The sequence below is a fragment of the Eutrigla gurnardus genome (assembly GCF_963514095.1).
Source record: "Eutrigla gurnardus genome assembly, chromosome: 17".
In the NCBI taxonomy this organism is placed as follows: Eukaryota; Metazoa; Chordata; class Actinopteri; order Perciformes; family Triglidae; genus Eutrigla; species Eutrigla gurnardus.
In genome coordinates this window covers 13,465,296-13,486,458 of record NC_139928.1, presented here as the reverse complement: position 1 = coordinate 13,486,458, position 21,163 = coordinate 13,465,296, and the positions used below count along the sequence as shown (strand labels likewise).

The following is a 21,163-nucleotide window of genomic DNA, read 5'->3' as shown; positions in this document are numbered from 1 at the left end:
GAGAGTGGTGAGTGTTTTTGCAGGAGCGGCTGGGCTGTTATTAATAAAGAAAAAATAAATAAATAACATGAATTCATATTCCGGTGCTTTTCCTCTCCGTCGAACCGAAAATTGATGTTAAATCTGGATAAATTGGGTTCGATGTCGTGGATAACAAGTTGGGATTAACGCATGTGGGTCGGTAGGAATATGCATTTTCGGATATAGGCGGCCGCATCATCGTACGCCAGATCATTTGAGAGGCAAATTATGGCAGTCAAATACGGGAGATAAGCAGCGGGCTATGACCAGGAACAAAGTAGGTCCTCGATTTATGTTGGTGATGTATCAGCCCCCCCCGACTAATGTTGTCTTGAGTCTCTGCGGATTTCGAAAGGAGAATGTCAAACTTAGTGCGGAATAAGTGAATGCATATCATGAATATATTTCCATTTGTTTGAGTCCGATATATTATGTATTGCCATGGGAAACACGGAGGCAGATTAGCAACATTATGAATTTGATACGGGCCGAAATTGGCGGCGTTAGCTCATGTAAGCGATCAGGCTAACTTCACAGTCACATGCACTGTGTTTGTCACCCTGTTCATCACGCCACCACCCACCGCTGCTATGTGAGTGATATGCAGCAGATTGCACTCAGGGATGATGAGCTTGAATCCAGCATAGAACCCCCCCCCTTTCTCCCTCGCATGCCCTCTTTAAAAGACCTATAGTTATTCAGTTAGTCCAAGTACAATTACGTGCCTTTCAATTGCAAATCAGAGGCAGAGCTGCGAATCCGAATAGACAATCAAGCAAGGTCGCTTCCAAAAACACAAGCCTCGCGCTAAGCCAACTCCAGCCTATTAGGGAAGGGACATATGTAGCTAAATTACACCGTGCACCCGGGGGATATGCAAATGTGCAGGACCTCCCGCATGACTTACCTACTTCTTTTTTTTTTTATCATGCAAAACCACGTTGGTGTGATAAGCCTCGCATGAAAAAGCACAGGGATATTGGCTCACTGTGTGCAAGTGAATGCTCCCCTTTTGTGCGAAGGGGGTTATCAAAGGCTTCCCCTAATAACCGACACTCTAACTCCGGCCGTGCCAGAGGAGTAGTCGGATTGTTTCCGATGAAAGCAAGTCGGATTAAAACACCTTCTTTAAAAATGGTCGGTGTGAAAGGTGACGAGGGGTTGTGAAACGGTTTGATTGTCAAACTGTTTAGTTCTTTAAGATATTTGTAACTGATCTCCTGCACTTTGAGTTACACCTCTGCTTCTAATGGGGATACTTGTGGAACGGCTTCTTTGGATAATTAGACCGATTTGGCGTAATTGTGGGGATTAAGGGGAAACCCAAAAGTAGCTTTCCTTGATTTTTATTTTTATCTCTCTTTCTAACAGCTTCCATTTTCAACATCTCCATCCAAACCCTCTCCGTCTTTCATTCTCGCTCATTTCTCCTGCGTGCTCACACCCTCTCTCTCTCTCTCCCTCCCTCCCAGACCACCCAGACGGCCGTCCCTGTGTGCTCCAGCTGTTCCCCTGCTGTGGCTCCAGTTTGTGTTACTTTGTTTCCGCATGGCTACGATTGAGGCAGCCCCCACTGCGACCCATCCAACCCCGGTTCTTTCTCTCTCTCGCTCCGTTCTGCCCCTACGTCCCCCTTTTTTTCCCCCCTCTCTCTGCTCATGCCCTCAAAGAATCGGAGAGCGATGGCTTTTGTATCCAGTGCAGGTGTCCCGGGTGGGTGAAAAGGGGGTGCGGAGGCTGTGGCTGCCTACTGTTGAGGGGAGGGGGAGAGGGGTTATTCAGCCTGGGATCCCCCACCTGTGGCAGGTCTTGACCCACATGAGTCAGCCAGTCACTCCTGGGCTATAGAAGCTTTGTGGCTGAACGCTGTTACTCTCTGTGTGGCTAGATACACACAAGGGACATGGCAGCGCTACAACGCTGCTTGTTCCTCGTGAAGTGATTCATGCTCAGCCGCTCATCCACACCCCGCGCTCCGGTCCAGACTGGTTTTGAGGAGAGGAAGGGGAACGAGAGCGTTGAATGATGTCGGGCCGAGTGGGAGAAACTGGACTCACAGTGACGTGGATGTATAAAAACAGATGGAAACATTAAAGAGGGCCACATGGGGACATTATTAAAGTTCAAAACAGTGGATTTTTAATATGAAAAAGAAGTATAGATTAAAATGATGTTAAAACCACTGCCAAAACACTCACATTGAAGGTCTCAATATCTCAAAGTCACGGGCTGCGTTTCAGCTCCAGGACGTCCCAGACTGCGTGTTACATCATTGGGGAAACGTTTCTGACTTTCGGCCTCCTTGGCATCACCGTAGCAACATTATGAGGTGTAATGGATTATAAAGACAAGGACAAATCCATGAAAACTTTTGATGTGTTGAGTGACCTGACAACTACTGAGACAGTTTTAAACATTTAAAAAAAAAAAAAAAGCTGCATTAACATCCAGGCCGTCAGTTTCCCGGGTTAGACTCATCCGGCGATGCGGTTGCCAGGTGAGCTTGGGGAGATCTGCCTCATTAGTGAAACACAACAACAGCCTTGGGGGCAGAAATAAGGGCAAGTCATCCCTCGGCTCTGATCTGAAGGCAGTTTTGCATTTAGCTTCCAGATGGGTCAACTTAGAGCACAGTGAGGAGCGTGCTGATCCCTGTTACTTACCCCGAGGACAGTTTCCCCCTGCAGCCCGGGGGTGGGGATATAATCCTCCTGTTGATCCTGCCACAACACACCACATCCACCACCGCTCAGGAAGTGGGATACCGTAGGTGCAAATTGAGTCGAAATAACTCATATTTGGGGGTGGGGTGGGGGGGCTTGTAGATTCAACGGAGCCTCTCTGTCTCATCCTTACTGTTGTGCTTATATTTGACAAACCTGATACGAGTCCACACTGCAGGTGTCTGTTTTGTTTCGGCAGGGGATTTCTCATGCTGAAGGTGTCCAATTATCCACAGGAGTAGAGTGGGGACTCTCATGTCCCTCTAGAAGAAAGGGAGGGTGTGCGTCTAGTGTGTGTGTGTGTGTGTGTGTGTGAAAGAGAGAGAGGTGTCTGTGAGACGGGTTGGCTGTGGAGAGTTAACATCACTTAAATGAGTGCACTTATAAGATTCATATTTCAGTGGAGAAATTCAAAGCCACCATGAACTGCAGTCCGTCTGTATTTTCACTGCAAAAAAAAATAAAAATCCCCCTTCAACAAAACTTTCTCGAGACCAGGATACAAAATTCTGAAAAAAATGTGTTTCAACTTTAAATTCAAGAGAAATGTTTTTCAATCAACTCAATTTAGACATTTAAGAACTTAAACGAAACTAAATGAAAGACCTTGAGATAAGACTACGAATTCCTCTTCCTCTCAGAAAGGAGCTCCAACAAAAAAACAGCATCACAAGAGCAAAGATTCATGTGCTTTCACCCTTGAACCAGCGATTTAATCAGAATGGAGAGTGTTTCTATATGCAGCAGTCCGCCTATTCTGTCTTGTTCAATCTCGATAACCCCTTGAAAGAAGCAACTACAAAAATGTCTCGTAAAAAGAAAATGTTTTTTGCAGCGGAAACCTTGGTCTTTAATAGACATGTCTCCCCGTATTCATTTAAAAACAAAGGGAGAATTATTCATCATTTGTCTCGTTATGTTCCGGCTAATATACATATTATATTCCCTTTACATTTAATACCCAAATGGAAGATTATCTGCTTGAATACATCGTTTTTTTTTGCTTCTCTCTTTTCATTCCTGCTCCTTTTTAAATGAGGTGCTTGTGTTTAGCCTGCATGCGTGAAAAGGAGATAATTGTACATGCCATGTTTTCACTGCTTCTTTATCCACCCATTGTGAAACGTGTAGATGAAAACGAATGATCAGAAGCGGTGTAAACTATTCCTCGTGTAAATGCCGGGGAGCAAATTGCCATTCTTCTTCTTTGGAGATGTCATTCAACAGCGATGCGGACATTCATGGAATCGTATCGACTTCCAGGAACTTTCTGACTGCATGATTAAAAGCTTTTCAAGCTGTTGTAGGGATTCTGACAAAAGCACACGGATATCCACTTATATGCAGGGATCGATTAGGATTTTAACTTGATTCAGGGACAGAATGAAACAAAAGTTGTTTTTTTAAAGATTGAGCAAGTTCCATCTTCTGAAAGGGAAGGCAGAACTCTCTGTAGAGAAAAAACAACAAAACCCTTTTTTTAATTCTGTGGGAACAAAACAAAAGGTGACGTGAGTATTTTCATATTTTATTTCAATGCATCTTCTGTTATTTTTAGCAGATGTGATTACAATTGCTTTATTTTTTTTGGTTCTCCTTTCTGTTTGAAGGAAACTCCTTCGGGTTTATTTCCACTGTGGGCAATACTTAACCATTCAATCTTTCAACATTAATTTGGGATTCGTTGTCCCCCCCCCCCACCCATGCTGCCCAGTAAATCAAGCCCCCACCCTCCCTCACACACACACACACACACACACACCCAGCCCCCCCCCCCCCCCCCCCCCTTCCTTCTTGGCTATCGGACATCAATCTAGCCAGCACCGTCTGCTAAACCTCACTGGGCAATTAACCACATTGAGAGTGAAAGCTCTAATCAATCCTTGGCCTTCTCCATAACACACATATAGACAAACACAAACACACACACACACACACACACACACACACACACACACACACACACACACACACACACTCCTAAATCCATTGGTATAAATGTCTCTGCCGTTTACGTGCATAAGAACAGAGCAGCCCGAACAGCACTTGTGAAACATGCTGTCTCTTCAAGGACACGCAAAAAAAAAATGAATATGGACTCAAATTTCAGTTTTCTTTTACTTGCATAAGTTATTAATAAAAACCGTCGAAATCCATTCCTGCATTTTGCAGAAATCATATAACTTTAGAGCTTCGATAGCCCATCTTGCACTCACTCCTCAACAGACTTGTAATTTACTCACCAGTCTCTAACACGCACATGTCGAGTTGGTTTTACAGTTACATTTACTGAAGTGTTTTCATATAAACTTGATCCTTTTCCCATTATTGCCTCGTCTCGTTTTACAACCCCCCCCCCACAAGGGGAAATCCAGCTAAAAATGTCCCAAAGACCCTGCGACCCCTCTGCCTACATGGCGCGGGCTAAATGTGAACTGCGAGGGGTTACTGCTGTGAAATTCAGGCGTCCCTCCGCGGCCTGTCTCATTGATTCATGTGGGCCTAAATGTCAGCACCAGCAGGGCAGAGGACCCTGGTAAACCCCCAGAGAGTGAAGGGTGATGGGGCTAAAGGCGATGTGCTCCACAGCCTCGTCTCAAAATAGCTTGCTTGACTCTGACTCTGTAACATTATTGATTTTGCAGGCTAAAAGAATATAATGTCCACAGATAAAGGTATTGTGATGATCTTCTGATAAATATTTCCATGGATTTGCCTGAAAATAAAGGATTAGGATTCATTTGACGACGCAGTAAACGTGCTTATGATCCACCTTTTATTTAAATCCCTTCCCTATAGCTACACTGTGTAATTTCTGGATTCCTACTGATCCCTCAATATTTCTCTCCTATTCTGTTTATATATTGCACGCAGCGTGACTTAATGTGGGGGGGCTACATAAATTTCACGTCATCCGCGAGTCTCGCTTAGAATTATTGACTCGTCAGTTATTGATTTAATGTCTTTGTTCATGCATTCATGGGTAAGTTCGGCGCTTTGATCATTCGGTGCGTTATGCTAAATCTACATCAAACACAGGAGACGGATCGATGGCTCCTCTTCGTTACATGAATGATAATGAAATCAACATGATTGCACGGATGCCGGTGATTGATTGTAATCCAGCTCTGAAGGGTGACGGGAAACACTGAATCTGTTTGTGATATTTCCTCATCGTATACCTGTACCAGGTTTAAAATGACCAAACATGGCGTGATATGGGTGTCGTGGTAAAAGTCGAAAACGTTTCAGATATAATTTCAGAGAAACTTTGAACCTCATGGTGGCTCTAGAGAAAAAGGTCAGGGGATCACCAGAGTTAGTCAGATCAGTTCTCTGTGAAATATAAATGTCTGGACAGACGTTTGTAGCAATCTGGCAAGTAGATATTTATATCTATTACATATATTTTACAGAATAAGTGAAAACTTTAACCTGCTGGTGGGGCTATTACCAAACTCATGAGGATTCATCCAATGGACGCCATGAACATCGGTACCAAATGTTGTTGCAATTCAAAAAATGATAGAGATTAGGGGGTCACCAAATCCAGTAGAACTCCTATAGAGACCACATATCTGTGCATTATTTCCTGGCAATCAGTGGACTGACTGGCCTTAATAGAGCTTTTAGATAACTGGTCCTGGTCATAGCTGACATTAAAAGCTTTAATACTGTTATATCTATAGTTTGAGCCCCCCTTAAAGGCAACAACTATATCTGTCTTTTTGCAACACCACACACACACACACACCTACACACACGCACACACACATTACTCTTAACTACCTCCAGGGTTCACACAGAGCAACCGTCCCACTCAGTGTATTAGAATAATGACACAGCGAGCCCACTTCTCGTGAGGGGGATGAGGACACCCAGTCAGCTCAACAGCAGTCACAGCTGTGTAGAGAACACAAAAAAAGTGTGAATATTACCTGAACAAATATGTGTCAATCTGACGCCACGCATTTGCTTCTCAAAGATTTTGGGGCAAAGCTTTGAAAATTGGTACATGAAAAAAGCCGGCCACTTTATGCCCTTGGATGAAAGTGAATAAGGCCAAGAACTTATTTCTTGTTGGACACTGTGTGTGTCCAACCAGAGCAAAGAGGATCAGATAGGATGATATGAGAAAGGAAAATCAATCAAGTGTTTAAACAAACACAAACAAATAAATAAATACTGGATTAACATAGGCCGTCTCTATATGGTATATGCAGTGTGGATTTATATTAACAACTATGAGCTCAAAGGTGTTACATTTACTTTTGTGAACACTGAATACTAGTTCTATAAAATCCAAGACAATACTACATGTTTCCACCGGCTGGTTGTGGGGGTACTGTGGAGTTTGGGGGGTTGGGGGCTGACATTTACATCAACATTTAGAAACCACTACATTTGTTTCCTGGCCTCTTCTTAGAAATCTCCTTTTAGCTTGAAATACATATATATAATATGTATACAGTATATAGTTATAGTTAGTAACACCAGTCTGACTACGAAATGCTACCAAAACACAGTTCTATTTCTATGAATATGTTGCATTCTGGGCAAACATGTGACTGCTCCTTTGTAAGATCATGATAGGAAATCTAATCCCCATTAAGCTGAGACTCGACTTTAAATCACTACACCAACAAAGAAGAAGTGTAAACGTGCACCTCCTTGAAATGTCAAATATCATAAAACGTACCATTTCTGGTGAGATCCCTACGTAAAGCGTCCGCGGATGCATCCTAAAGCCATAAGGAGGTGGTGCGGGGATGGGCGGCGGGCGCTCGGCGTTCAGGGGCCGTCTCATTGGGCGTTTGAAGTTGCCGCTGGATGCTGGAGGACGTGATAGGCTGAGAGGCCGAGGCTGGGGAAGAAAGGAGCTGCTCGCAGTCAGTAGAGCAGTGCCGCTGGAGAGCTCTGTCGTCGACCGCAGGCTCCAGCTTTAAAAAATACAACACAGCAAAAAGACGTGACGCCGCAACGTTTTTATTTTTTAAACATTTCTATTTATTCGTTTCTCGTCGCGTCGTCGCCTCGAACAAGATGTGACTTATTGGCACCACCTCAAGTATATTCATGCATTTGAAAAGAGCCGGGAGTGAGTGCGCAGAGACGGAGAAGCCCAGAGCTGTTTTGGCGAATGGAACTTATTGTTGTGCATTTGTTTTGACTATGTTGTCCCCGAGCGAGTTTGGGTCCAGCCCGTCTCCGTCCGTCGTCGACCCTTGAGGTATTTATTTTTTTGGGGTGGGGGGGGAAAGGATTTACACCCGAATAGTTTTAAAAAGGGGAAACGCCGAAGGAGGATTCTGCAAAGCCAGCGAGCTTTTCTCTCTCTCTCTCCCGTCCAGAGCCGGGGATTTAAACCGTCGTTTGCTGGTGCTCCGTGGAGAGGCGAGAGTCAAAGGAAGAAAACCCATGTGGCCATTCTCTCTATAGCCGTAACACATTTTTTTGTTTTTTTTTGTGGGGATTGCATGATGAGCAAGGAGAGACCCAAGCGGAATATCATTCAAAAGAAATACGTAAGTACAAAAAAAACCCCCACACACACATCTGTGCACTGAATTCACGAATGCAGCGGCTTCTATTCAAGTTTGCCTCGATGAAAATGCATAAACTTTCATCGCGGACCGGTGAAGGTTACCACCGGGCAGCTCGAGCGCTATTTGGGTCAAACATCCTTTTAACAACGTCTGTGAGTTACCTCAGCGTGGTAACAATTACGTGCTCCTTTTTTTTATATTTAAAGAGACAGCAATGTTTATTCAATGTCTGTGTTGCGGCGTTTCTTCGACATCAGACATGTTTTAGGCTGCGTGCACGTCTGCTGCTTCGCTGGTTTATAGCGGGTTTTTTAATAAAGGGGGTGGGCTGCGTGCTGCACCTTTGCTACGTGATAAAGCTATAAAAGGTCGGGGATTTAACGACTTGACAAAGTGTTGTCAGGGAGAGAGGAAAAAAAAAACAGCGCTTTTGTTCGCGCCCCGTTTCTTTCCCATTCAGAGCCGTGAAGACGAGCCCGTCGGCCATGGCTCCGGATTCCATTTCGTCCCATGCTGAGCATTTTATTTTATTTGTGTCTCCGCTTCGAACGGAGCTCTTCAGCCCCGAGAATGTGAACGTGAAACCTCGGGCTTCGAGCTCAGGAGGATACAATGTAGCGGTGTGTGTTTGTGTCGTAGGGCCGGTAACGCGACGTGTTCGCGGACTGTTGTGGCTCTTTAATTTTCTCCATAAAGAGTAAGGGGAGGAGGCGGGGGGGTCACGCAATTCAGCATATTCGTTCAATTCCCAGCACTTGAAACGGTTCGCTGTTATGCGGTTTTCCTATAAACGATAAGTCCGTCCGGGTCTAATTCTGCAGGTCTCCGTGTGACCTCTGTGAAACGAGCACATATATCGCAGCAGCCCCCTTTTTTTGTGTTGCCATACTACGGGGGTTTGGGGGTCTCATCCCCCCGGCTACCGAATCCACATCAAACCGCGCGTTACACGGTCGACGTGTGGTCGAGCTCGGTGTTTCGGAGTGATCCAATCTTTTTTTTTTTTTTTTTTTTTTGAAGAGGCTGTGTTCAGTCGCATTGCAGGGGCTCATGTATGAAGCGATTACTAAGAAGCAACCATTTTCTTTCTGCAAGAAACTGTGGTGAATTTATGTGGAAGGGGGCTTCGAAATAGGAAAAAAAAAAACGCCCGTGACTGGTTTTAAATTGTAGCCTCTGGTCTGGTGAACACTCGTTTGTCCTTTTTTAATGAACGCAACAAAGAGTTTTAATCTAGCAAAGAGTGTGAATGGCTCAGCAGATCACTCTTGCTAAGTTGTCGTGGGTCGTTTTTCACGAGGGGACTGCACACGCCGGCCGGACCTCTGTGTCTGGGCTTTTTAAAGTTTCATGCACTTCTTTGATGTGTTTATGGACCGTTGCTGTGAATTATCGCCACGCAAATTGTTGCGTTTAATTGCACGAGGCATATCCTATCTGCTAATGCTCTGAAGCTGGAGTCAGCAGAGCAATCCGCCCCCACCCCCATCCAAACAACACGTGGAGGAGTCTTTTAAAAGAGTGGTTCCTCCTGCAGACAGATTGTTGCTGACTTTTAAATTAAATAACTATTTGTCACATTAATTTTGTGCTGACAGAAAAAAAAACATATGGCCAAGCTGAGCAACAGGTTTGTAGGAGGAAGCGGCCACTTGGACCAAAAACAAAGAGGTTGGTTTTATGATTTGATCTGGATTTAAATGAGTCAGTTTCTCCCAACAAGTGTAGACAAACACATTTCATATGTAAGCAATCTTAATATCATACAGCTCAAGGCCTTTTATATCCAGTCAACTGTATACCGTTTTAAAATGATTTCAGTATGTTGACTTATGAGCAACATGCACATCTGTTATGATGTGCGCTGAAATGTACGTCAATAACTATTTGAAAGCAACACAAACTCAGACAGATGTTTAAAATGGCTGAAAAAACGACATCTAACACTGAGCCTTGCAGGTCTTGTGAGTCCCTGCTAGCTGCATTTTGCAGGAGCAATCATCAACATCCCATATTGCCCTTTGTCATAGGCAGAGTTGACTTTCTGAATATTCAACTAGTGCGGTGGCCTTTCCCTTTACAGTGATCAAGAAGTTTCAGTTACATTCACCATATTTTATTTCCATTTATTAAAGTGGGTCGGGTTTTGCAAAGAAAACAAAGTTTCATCTGGTGAGTCTCCCTCTGAATTGAGGAAACGGAATGAGCCCCAAGAAATGATGACTAACCAAAAGTCCCTAATGGACAACCATGTCTCACACTCTAAAATTGGATGTTTTTTAAAAATATTATTTGGTCTATTCATAAGAGCAACGGGATTGGGGAAATGGTTTGTCTGTGTGCCGACTGCAGGACCCGTGTTTCTGTCCTGTGTGTATGTGTGCAACATCTGTCGTGTTTTTCGGCAGCTGCAGTTGATGCATAAAGTCCGTCAAATGAGTCTCACAAATGTGCATTTTTACAACAACCTGGAGGAGTCCAGATCCCCAAGCCTCCCTCCAGGCTTTGAGACAGGACTCCAGCCCCTACTGATCCCCCCCCTCATCCTACCCCCTTAATTAGCGTAAGACAATTATACATGCTTGGCTTAACCATTTCCCCTGAAACATGAGTGTGAGTTGTTACCCCTCCACCCCTCTGCAGCCAACAAACACCCACTATCTGCAAATTATATTAAAATCCAACAGTCATAAAATGAAAAAAAAAAGGTGATGAGTCCTTAATAAAAGCAAACAAGACAATTACTATTTCTCACTAGAATTTATAGCTGCCAATGTAAGCGGAACCTATAAGAAAAGCCAAATTGCCCTGTCAGGTTTTTTATTCCCAAAGATGCTTTGTCACTACTCTGTCGAAGCGACTGCAGGAGCAAGCGAGCGCACTTTCTCTGTTCCCCCATTTAACACGATAAAAAAGAAGCATTTTGTGGATTTATTTTTGTAATTTGTTGGGTGCCTTCAAGCCGGTGGTTTGGGAAGGTGCTGTGTAATGACTGAGGAAGCAAGCGCTAATGTGCGGCGGTGGTGTTCTGTCTAACGAAACATGACACGCTGTGTGTGTGTGTGTGTGTGTGTGTGCATGCATGTAAGCAAGAATAGCAGGAGAGCATGGCAGAGTGCAGCCCAGTGCAGCCAGGGCCATTTTGTGCCGAGTCGGCTCTTCCTGTAGGCCCCAGCTGGGTCCAGGCCTCTGATTCAAAGGTTGTGTGTGTGTGTGTGTGTGTTTGTGTGCATGCATAGTGTGTGTGGGACAAGCACAGCTGCTGCAGGGGCCTTTACAAATGTAAAGAGGCTGTCAGTGTTTGTTTCATCAGGCGCACAACTGATGAGGGCCAAGTTGGAAATCCATTGCAGCGAGAGTGTGTGCGTTGAGCATGCACAAAAAGAGGAAACAAAAATAGAGAGCGGGGCAGAGTGGGGAGTGCAAAGGCACAGACTCTCCCCCTCCTCTCCTGCTTTTCCTCTCTTTATCTCCCTCTCTCCCTGTCTCTCTGTCTCGCTCTCTTGTTCTTGGGCTGTCCAAATGAAATGTGGGCCTCATGTCGGACCATGAAGAGAGGGTCACAGGGTTGTTTTTTCACCGTGCCTGAGCCTCAATGCGCTTCATTTAACCTTATGTTTCAATGCAAATTCTTCTTTCATAAGCTCCCTTCTCCTCACGTGTGCAACATGGCAGGGTTCACTTTGCAACCTCCCCGTCACTATGGCTACCAAGGCACAAGCAAAGTGTACTGTGGCAAAAGCGACAGTTTACTGCCTGTTTATTTGACTATGTTCCCCGTGGTTACGTTCCACGTGGCACCTGTGAGAAGGTAAAAGATAAAAAAGCGCTTTCCGCATGTGCTTGTTCATTTTATCAGCGTCGCTTTTTTGACAGATTTTCTGTGAATGTAAAGTGAGTATGTGAGCAGGAGTACACAAATGACAACAGAGAATAATAGTTTATTTAATAGTTACTTCACCCAGCTTTGTTTTATTTAGTCTTCTATTTGCCTAACTGTATCAAGGTGGCAAAAGTAACTGCCAAAAATATTTAAAAAAAAGTCCTAGTGAAGGTTGAAACGAACCAGGAGTTTCAACCTGTGCGGACAAAACAATGCATACTTTACTTCACATAACTAGATGTGTGCAGCCTCATTTCTCTTTTTGTCTTTGTGACAATTGTCTACTGCACTGAAACATGTCAGGTAATCAAACACGGCCTTAGTTCACATGTCGCCCCCCTCTAACAGTTTTGTCTTAAAGCGGAGAGGAAGTAGTCCTTCCCACGCTGCGGGCCCAGCCTCGCGTCCCCGTGGCCTCGTCTCTCCTCTCGCGGGGCCGACTCGACTCGCACTGCCAGAAACATTTCTGCTAGTCAAGCTGGCGAGCCCAGTCTTCATTTAATTCAGCCTTATTTATTAACATTTAATTATTAAGTTTGTGCTGAAATGAGTAGAAAGCCCCCCTCCCCCCCTTCTTAGATAAAGGTCTACTTTGCCAACTGAGAGTTTACTGCATCATTACAGGCTCTCTGTGAGCTGCCGGTTTCAATTTGGACCGGCAATGGATGTTCAGCAGCCAAATGCATCACCACTCAGCTTGTTTCTCTGACACACATACAGCCTCTATCCCTGTTTACCCTTTACTGTCTCTTGTCTTTCTCTCCCTTTTTTTTCAACAGCATTGTGTCACAGACACGGCACAAACTCCTGTTATGCAATATGACCTTTTCTCTTATCAGCTGTTGGCATTGAGCACAATCTCCGGCTCTTTTCTGGCACCACACACACACACACACACACACACACACACACACACACACACACACACGCACAGGTAGAGGCCTGTGGGTGTACACCTGCAGTCAGTAGGTGAGAGAAACCGGTTTTAAGGCCAACCTTAAAACCAAGGTGTCTTGTGGCTATCAGCAGTGTAGGCCATTAGAAGTAATCACGTGACGTTGGGCGTGACTGTCTCTGTTAGACTGTGTGTTTCGGTCCTGAGCAGGGTGCGCACAGGTCAGTCTAGGTGTGTTTTACAGCATAATGCTCCCATAGTTGGACACAGAGCATGGTTGGACAGCCAGTGCGAGAGAGAGAGAGAGAGAGAGCGCGTGTGTTACACCACGTGCATTCCCTCTGTTCACCAGTGATTTATATCTCCTGCTCCTGTGGGTTTGGATGGAGATGGGGGGGGAGTGAGACAGCTGGTCAGGCCCTGAGAGGCCTGGTGTGTGTGTGTATGTGTGTGTGTGTATGTGAATGAGTGAGTGGGTGCCACAGCTTATCCGTTCAGGATCCCTATGAAGCTGAATCAACACTTTAGCTTTGTCTTTGGTTCGGCCTTGCATGCTTTGTGGGGTTCATGAAGGACGTTCAGGAATAGCAGAATGAAAACAATCAAGTTTTTTTTTTTTTTTTATGTTGCATATCTTTTGGCAAACTGTCATATTTTTGTGTTTTTAAAGAAACGTATTTAAAATAACCATACAATGCTTGAGGAGGCTTTTGGCCCTACTTCAAATGGCAGATTAGCCCTGGGCTTCCCTTTTTAAGCTCTGTAAACTGAAAATAGGAGGCATTTGGTTGTTTTTCATGCATTTTTTTTTTGAATCGCCAACAATTATAGCTTAATTTGGCATTAGCTTTAAATGACCATCATGCACATCTCAGACGGCCGTCTGACCGATCTCTGCTCAACCTCTCCCCACTCGTCGTCCTGCTTACATCAGTTTAATAAACACTCCTTACATTTTCATCCGGTGGTCAATCCCATCTGATCTCCTATTGTGACACCGTCGTCTTTACACACCCGGTGAATTAAGCCTCAAGGGATGAAGCAACAGAGCAGAGGCTCAGTCTGTATCGATCCTCCATTACTCCCTCTCCCTCTCTGGCTCCGAATACCAGTTTCACCGTCAATGAACATGCCCGTAAGACTCGCTAGTCGGCAGCACATAAAATGTCTTGACTTATACTGAATTTGGTTTATCCGGAAGCTTCCTGCCGTTGAAAATGCTACATGCTGACTTATCATATTTTCTGTGACAATAACTGGTTGTACAGCCTCAGATTTCAGTTTGGGGAAACCTATTCAGGGTTTACGTCGTAACGGTCTCGCAAGCTTCCTACAGAGAGCAGTAATCTATGAATCATACTTATTATGATGGAGCAGTTTGTACCATGCTGCCATCAAGCCACTGGCCTCTCCAGCTATTCAGACCCTCTTTGGTACTGAGCTGCCTTGGCTGGGTAAATTGCTCTCTCATGAGGGTATTTTCCTGTGATAACTTTAAAAAAATATATATTTTACTATCATTATCCCTCATTTTCACGGCAGTCATTTTGTGGCCCTCCAACACGCATGGTTTGATGTGGAACGGTGACCTCCCTTCGGTGAAAGAGCCCTTGAATGCAACTCTTTTCACCAAGCATTTGGCCCCTAGCGAGGGAGGCCTTAATTCAGGATGGCACCCCCCTCCCCCCCACACACACACACACACTCCCTCCGTCCCTGAAGCAGGGGAGTAATGAGCCAGTGGAGCAAAGTAGCTGGGTGACCACTGTTGCTGCCTCACGTCTTTGAGCCCTTGCTGAAAGAAAATATTGCATGTGTTGAAGGTGGCATGGTGTAAATCGTTTTTATTCAAAGTTTATTGATTCGTGACAGAAAAGTAGTTGTGTGTGTTGTTTTTTTCTATTGATTTTTAGAGGAAAATGACAGGTTACAGAAAAGGTGTTAACTGCGCCTGGCCGTCACTCGTACTCATTCTGCACGCCAAACTGTATTTGGATGACAGACAAGCATTTTTAATGGCGGTTGGTGGAAGAGCGTGCGTATCTGGATGTGCTGGTTGACGGCATCTGCTCACGTGTGAGAAAACGGGTGTTGGAGGCAGAATAAACACTATATTTGATTCCAAGTTCAATATATATATATATATATATATATATATTCTGTTTGCGTCCATCCTGCACCCCCATCCTCCAACCGCCGTGAGAAACGCATTACTTCCCCCCCCAATCTTGCCTTGTAATAGAATACTGAGTGGATTTTTTTTTCTGCTGTTCCACTCTATCTCCCTCACCTCCTCCCTCTCAACTCATTCGCTCTATTACTCAGCGCAGCTACAAAGAGAGGAAAGAGGCGTTGGGAGCTTTCTGTGGGATAGCGCTGGAGAGAGGACGGAAAGGCGCGGGGGTATGTTCTCCCTGCCTAGCTGAGAAATGACTCGCAGCAGCAGAGGTGGAGCCAATGCACAATCCTCTTTGCATTAGTTTTTTTTAATTAATTTCTGCCGAGTATGCATGTGATAATCATTTGACTGAGATCGTCCTGCTTAGCAGCATGATGGGGTTGTTCTTTTGCTGTTCTGTTGTTGATTGGGTGGTTTTTCCAGCTCTCTTCTCTTTCGGTCTCGCACTCAGTCGGCCATCCGTTTTGTTTTGATTTTGTCTGCCAAAGGAAACTCTGGAATTCTCTCTCCAGTTTGATCTTCCACAGCTGTGTGAATTAACCCCCTCCAACACCACCTTGGCAGACACACACAAGCACGCATAACCTGGTCCTCTGGGGTAAATCTTGTCTTTGCGCAACATTTTTAGGAATCTTAATCTTTAATCTCCATTTTTATTAATAGTAAATATTTTGAATTCTATAACATACTCATATTTATTCATTATTCTTGATTCTTATTGCTGTAATTTCATATATATACAAAATGAATTGGTAGTCAGTACAGCAGTATTGATTTTTTTCTCCCCCTTTTTTTGCCTATTGATTTTTCACGAGCCTAAGGTGCTTTTTAAGTTTCTCCACAGATAGCAGAGTGCGAGTCTAAGGTATTGTTCCCCTTGTTTTAAACCTCTTCTCAATAGACGAGGGCTTTTATAATTCTCCTGGCTGCGAGATTTCCTCCAGGCCTCACAGCAGGGAGCTAGAGTGTATGGTACACTGAGGGAAGGGCGCCAGAGTCTGGACTGAATGTCTGGCCGGCCTCCCCTGGCCCTGGATCAAACATCACAAGGCCCGATGGAGGGAGGGCGGGGGTGAGGGCCAGTCCTGGAAATCGCAACCTGTGATCGTCAAGGAGAAGAAATCCAAGAGGATAGAAATAATCAAATTAGGCACCGTCTCAAGTGGAATACCCACAGTGACGGCAAGGCCCCGTTTCTGTGGCAATGACTCCATGCAAAATGCAGCTCCTGGGGGGGGGGGGGCTCACAAAAGGCTGAAACCTCTGCTGTTTTTAGATTTGATTGTTTGAGAATGAGGATAGGAAATGAGGTAACCGCTGGTTGATTCTGAGCCCGACTGCCGTAGATGCACGCTCACTTTCACACTTTTGGAAATGAGTAATGCAGGTGTTGGTTAGCAGTTAAGAGAGAATCGAAACAAACCCAGAGTAAACAGAATTCATGAGACAACTAGCAGGAAGTTACCATGGTGACCAGAGTTTCTCCCCCCCCCCATATGCTTTTCTCTTCTCTTTGCCTCTGTTGGGTATGCGTGTGTGTTGGGGGGCACTTATACCTCCCACCCCCAGGTTTCTATAGAAACCGACGTGCTGACAAGGTTTCTGAGCACGTCAAACTACACCTCTTCCTTTTTTATTTCAGTGCTGGCTCCTGGGGGGGTGGAACTAGATGAAGAGTAAAGTTAGATTGTTGCAGCATCTGGTTCCTGGCTGCATTCGGGGGAAGTTACTAGATCAGTCTTGCAATCATGTGAGTCAGAAATTAAGTTTAACACAGTGAAACTGAGAAAATGTAGTTGAGAAGGGACATTTTATGTACAAAAGTGGGCATGCTGTGTGTTTTTAGAAATTTACAAACTCAAGACTTCAATTTTTTCCCAAAGACTTAAGCCAGTAAGCACACAGTGAAGCTGATAAGAAAAACAGAAATAAAAGTTGTTTTATTTTGCCCTTGTATTAAATAGCTGCATGGTGTTCTTTGAGTCATCTGGTTTTCTTGTAATACCCAGCTGCTGTTGTTATTGTTGTGTTCAGTAAATTGCGGGAGTCATAAGAAACTGGTAAGCTCTCACGAATTATGATGCTGGCCCATTTCCTCACAGAAGTTCAGTTATTTTTAACATCGTCAATTTTTTGTTTTGAACAGCGTTGAGTCACTGAAATTAAGAGTGGAATTTCACGTGACTCATGCCATTCAGTCATATATGACATATATGAGTTGTTTTTAATTCTGGTTTTGGTTCCTGTTGTGGAGAAGAGGTACAGGAATTGATGAGTAAATCAACAACCCAATAACAAATCTGACCAAAGAGCAGTAGCAGTTATACAGTAGGTCTACTCATGTGCTGCCATGTGTTTCTTGACATTTTAGTAGTTTAAGTAACTGATGCAGGGTCTGTATTCATAACGGCAGCTGTGACTTGCATCTTTATGTGGCAAAGAGTTTTGAGTTGGAACATCTTGTGCATGTGCATATTATCTATGCATATAATCTATGCACTTGGGCGAAGGCCCATAGTGATCTAGCTGTGTGGAGTTACATTATGACTGTGTTCTTCCACTGAAGAAGTAGTTCCAAACAAACCCAGTTTTGTCTGAATATTATGCAGAGTAACGGAGACACTGTTTTGCCAAATACACATTGCTGTTTTAACATTTCGACCAGTTCGGGCTGCATTAGAGCTTTTGCTTGCAAATTAATTGTAAGGATAAATCACTGGCTTATTTAGAGCAACTTGGAGCAACTTGGTGAGAAGCTCCATATCTAACTCGATTTTTCTTTGGTTCGTTATGCTCACAACATTATTATTAGATTTATCTGGAAGACAGAATTCATCGAGTAATGAAGTTATCTAATTGGTTGATGACCAGCAGATAGCCGGGTGACTCGATAACAAACCCACACACAACCACACCTGCTCCACCCGTGCAGCTTCAGCTGATGTGGGGTTTTGAGCTGCCTTTTTGTCTGAGCTTGGACTTAAATTAATTTATTTCACTTGCTATCGAGGCCACCTTTGAGGTCCATTACCAGTGATGGAGTCTGCTATACACATATGGGATTCTCTCTCTCTCTCTCTCCTGTGGCCTGCTAGCTACACGGACGCCATCTAATCGCCCCTCATGCATCACCTTCATTCTTCATCCCCGCTGTACCAACGCCATTATTCACCTCTTTTTCACACTCTTTTGCTCTCCACTCCACCTCCATCTACGCTGCCTGCTCCATTGCTTTTGCACACAATCTTTCCTTTACCTCGTTCCCTGTTCTTATGCTCCCTGTTTTCTGGCCGTCTCTCACATTCTCTCTCTCTCGCTGTCCCCTGTATTCGGTGTCCCCCCCCCCCAACCCCCGCCCCGCCTCTGAGACTTTGCCTTTGTGTGCGATAGAGGATCGAGTGGAGCAAGGGGTGGGGTGAGGTACGAGGGTTTTGTCCCAAGCTGTGAGGTGAAAATCATTTCTTAATTGCCTCTTGTCTTTTTTTTGGTGTACCAGCGGTTGTGCCAGGGAACGGACTCCTGGGCCTGCACTCCAACTCCCCAAGCAGAGGAACACCCTTGCCTAAGCCCTGGCTTTGTTTCATAACGTTCATAGCTGCACTGTAATCTGCAGTCATACAGCAACACACACACACATGCACACACACAAACGGAGGCTTTAAAAAGGCTTAAGATGTTGGACACAGCAGAATACAGAGAAAATAGGCTTTGGATGTAGCACTATGAGGTCTAGGTGAATTGTAAATGAACAGTTGTGCTGCATTGTAAACCGAGTGTACTTCAGTGTGAAGCACAGTGTGTGTTTGGATGTTGGTTTCAGTATTGTCTGCTCACGTCTCATGCTTTTAATCTCGCATATATATATATATATATATATATATATATAAATATAAAAACTTTCTGCGTATATTTTACAACAGTAACTTGGCTCTCGCCACAATCTCTTGCAGCTGCCAAAACTTTTTTTTTTATTATTGCAGGCTTATTTTTATGAGATAAAAACCGCCTCATGATTTATGGCTTATGGATTTCATTTTTTCTTTTCCCCCAAAAAGTGCCATGTGGTTTTAAATCTACTTTTGGTCTGTTCAACATGGATGCGGTAGTGTAAAGCTAGAATCAACGTCGATCTCTCTCTCTCTGGCCAGCCTGAAAAGACCTCGTTGATGGCTGTTCTGTGTGTTGAAACTGAATGTGCCCGCTGCGATGGAACGGGTAGAACCTGCGTCACTGCGACGGTCTGAAAGGGGTTCTGGTGTGACGTGGTCAGGCCCACGTTCCTGCCTTTTTTTCCTGTCAACTGTCAGTGGAGGACTGTGGTGGCTTCCATGAACCACCACACTAACTGGTAATCTTATCTCCCTGACAATCTGCATTAGGCTCAGCCTGCTGCTGGTTAACCCTCGACAGACCACAGCACAGGCGCAGCTTTTTGCTTTTTGTCCCCAGTGGTGGAACGCTGTATGTCGAGAGGAAGTGTTGTTTCTCTTTTGAACCTCGGGGCCCAAACAGTGTTTGAGTGACGGGGTTGCATTCTGCACAGGATCAGTCCGTCATCGCTGCTTGGGCATAGAAGAAGCTTATCTCTCCGTCGCCTCGTCTGTCTAGGCTAGTTGCGTAGACGCACAGGCCCCCGATGATATGATGATGATCATAAAATCCGTCTCCCACTCCTCATCCCTCAGCCTGTCTCGCTCCCACTCCCCTTTAATTTTACTCGGCCGCAATATCCTCCCCGGACCCTGATTGTTGTTTTCTGAGAGCTGGAGCGGTGTTGTTGTAACATAATCATTTAGTCTCCCTCCTGTGGTTCTGGCAAGCTGCACGCTGAAATCCATCCACTGCTCATTTTAATGGGGGAGCAAATTTCTCGCAGCTACTGTGACTGCTGCCGGCTCACCTTTTTCTTTTTTTTTCTTTTTTTTATGCCGTATTTACTAGTGTAGATTGATATCTTGCCTGCAAAACATTTGATAGATGACACATGTTATGTGCACATTTAATATACCCCAGAGGTCACGCTTGTGAATTTGATTAGCGCTGCTGAAATATGATGGTGGCGATATCGAGCGACTTGGCCTATATTGAATTTTTAATCTCGGTGTCGACTTCGGCTTACATGACATGCCATTCCTCCTGATCAGTGTTGTTGGAACCGGAGCAGGAGAACGGTTTGGTGTCTCATCGCGTTGAATTATCGTTCAACGTGACACATCATGGGCTTGTTTTTAAGGTTAATACCTCAACTCGCCTTGTGGAAAATACATGAGCTACTTTTTTTTACTCGGGTCGGACTTGTTGACCCTGAATGAAAGTCACTTTAGCTTCATCATCTTGAATCGAGCTAGTGGCCACTGTGGTATCATGGGAAATGAAGCGGCGTGTGTGCTCAGCTTGTGCCCTCTCGCCCTTTTGCTTCAAATGTATTTTGTCAAGTTGCTACTGTGCTCGCCACATGTCACGAGAAATACAGCATGACACCGAACCCATCCGTCAATCATCCTTCCACACGAACCATATATGAACACACACACAGCTCTAAATCATTCCCTCCATTCACTCGTCTTGTTATTGCATCTGTAGCACACGCTAAATCCCATTGATCACTCCCTTCACTTGTGTCACAGGGCCGGGGCACCATATGGGGGGAGAAAACCCCGATCGATTCAGGGGGACCCAGAGCTGCACAGGGGCCCCCTTTAACATGACAGGGAATAAATATTCATTGTTTCGGGCTCGGAGTGAACTGTCCACATGAGGCCCTGGAATTCCTTGTGTGCCTGCAGTTGCGAGATCATAGGGATGTTTAAATCCATTTTGTGTGTGTGTAGATTTCCATGCACACATTTAAATGTCAGCCACTTCGATGTGTCTGTCTGTGCTACCTTGGACAGTTGCAATTCAATCGTTCTCTCC

General features: G+C 44.7%; 1 protein-coding gene across 2 annotated transcripts in view; it reads left to right on the top strand.

The window, feature by feature from the left end:
• Positions 1 to 7,652: 7,652 nt before the first annotated feature.
• Positions 7,653 to 21,163, top strand: part of jarid2b (jumonji and AT-rich interaction domain containing 2b) — a 97,564-nt gene continuing 84,053 nt past the window's right edge. For both annotated transcript variants that reach the window (XM_084031531.1, XM_084031530.1), the window contains exon 1: positions 7,653 to 8,269. In XM_084031531.1, coding sequence (XP_083887657.1) covers positions 8,222 to 8,269 — 48 coding nt within the window. In that variant the 5' untranslated portion in view covers positions 7,653 to 8,221. The remainder of the gene's footprint in view (positions 8,270 to 21,163) is intronic.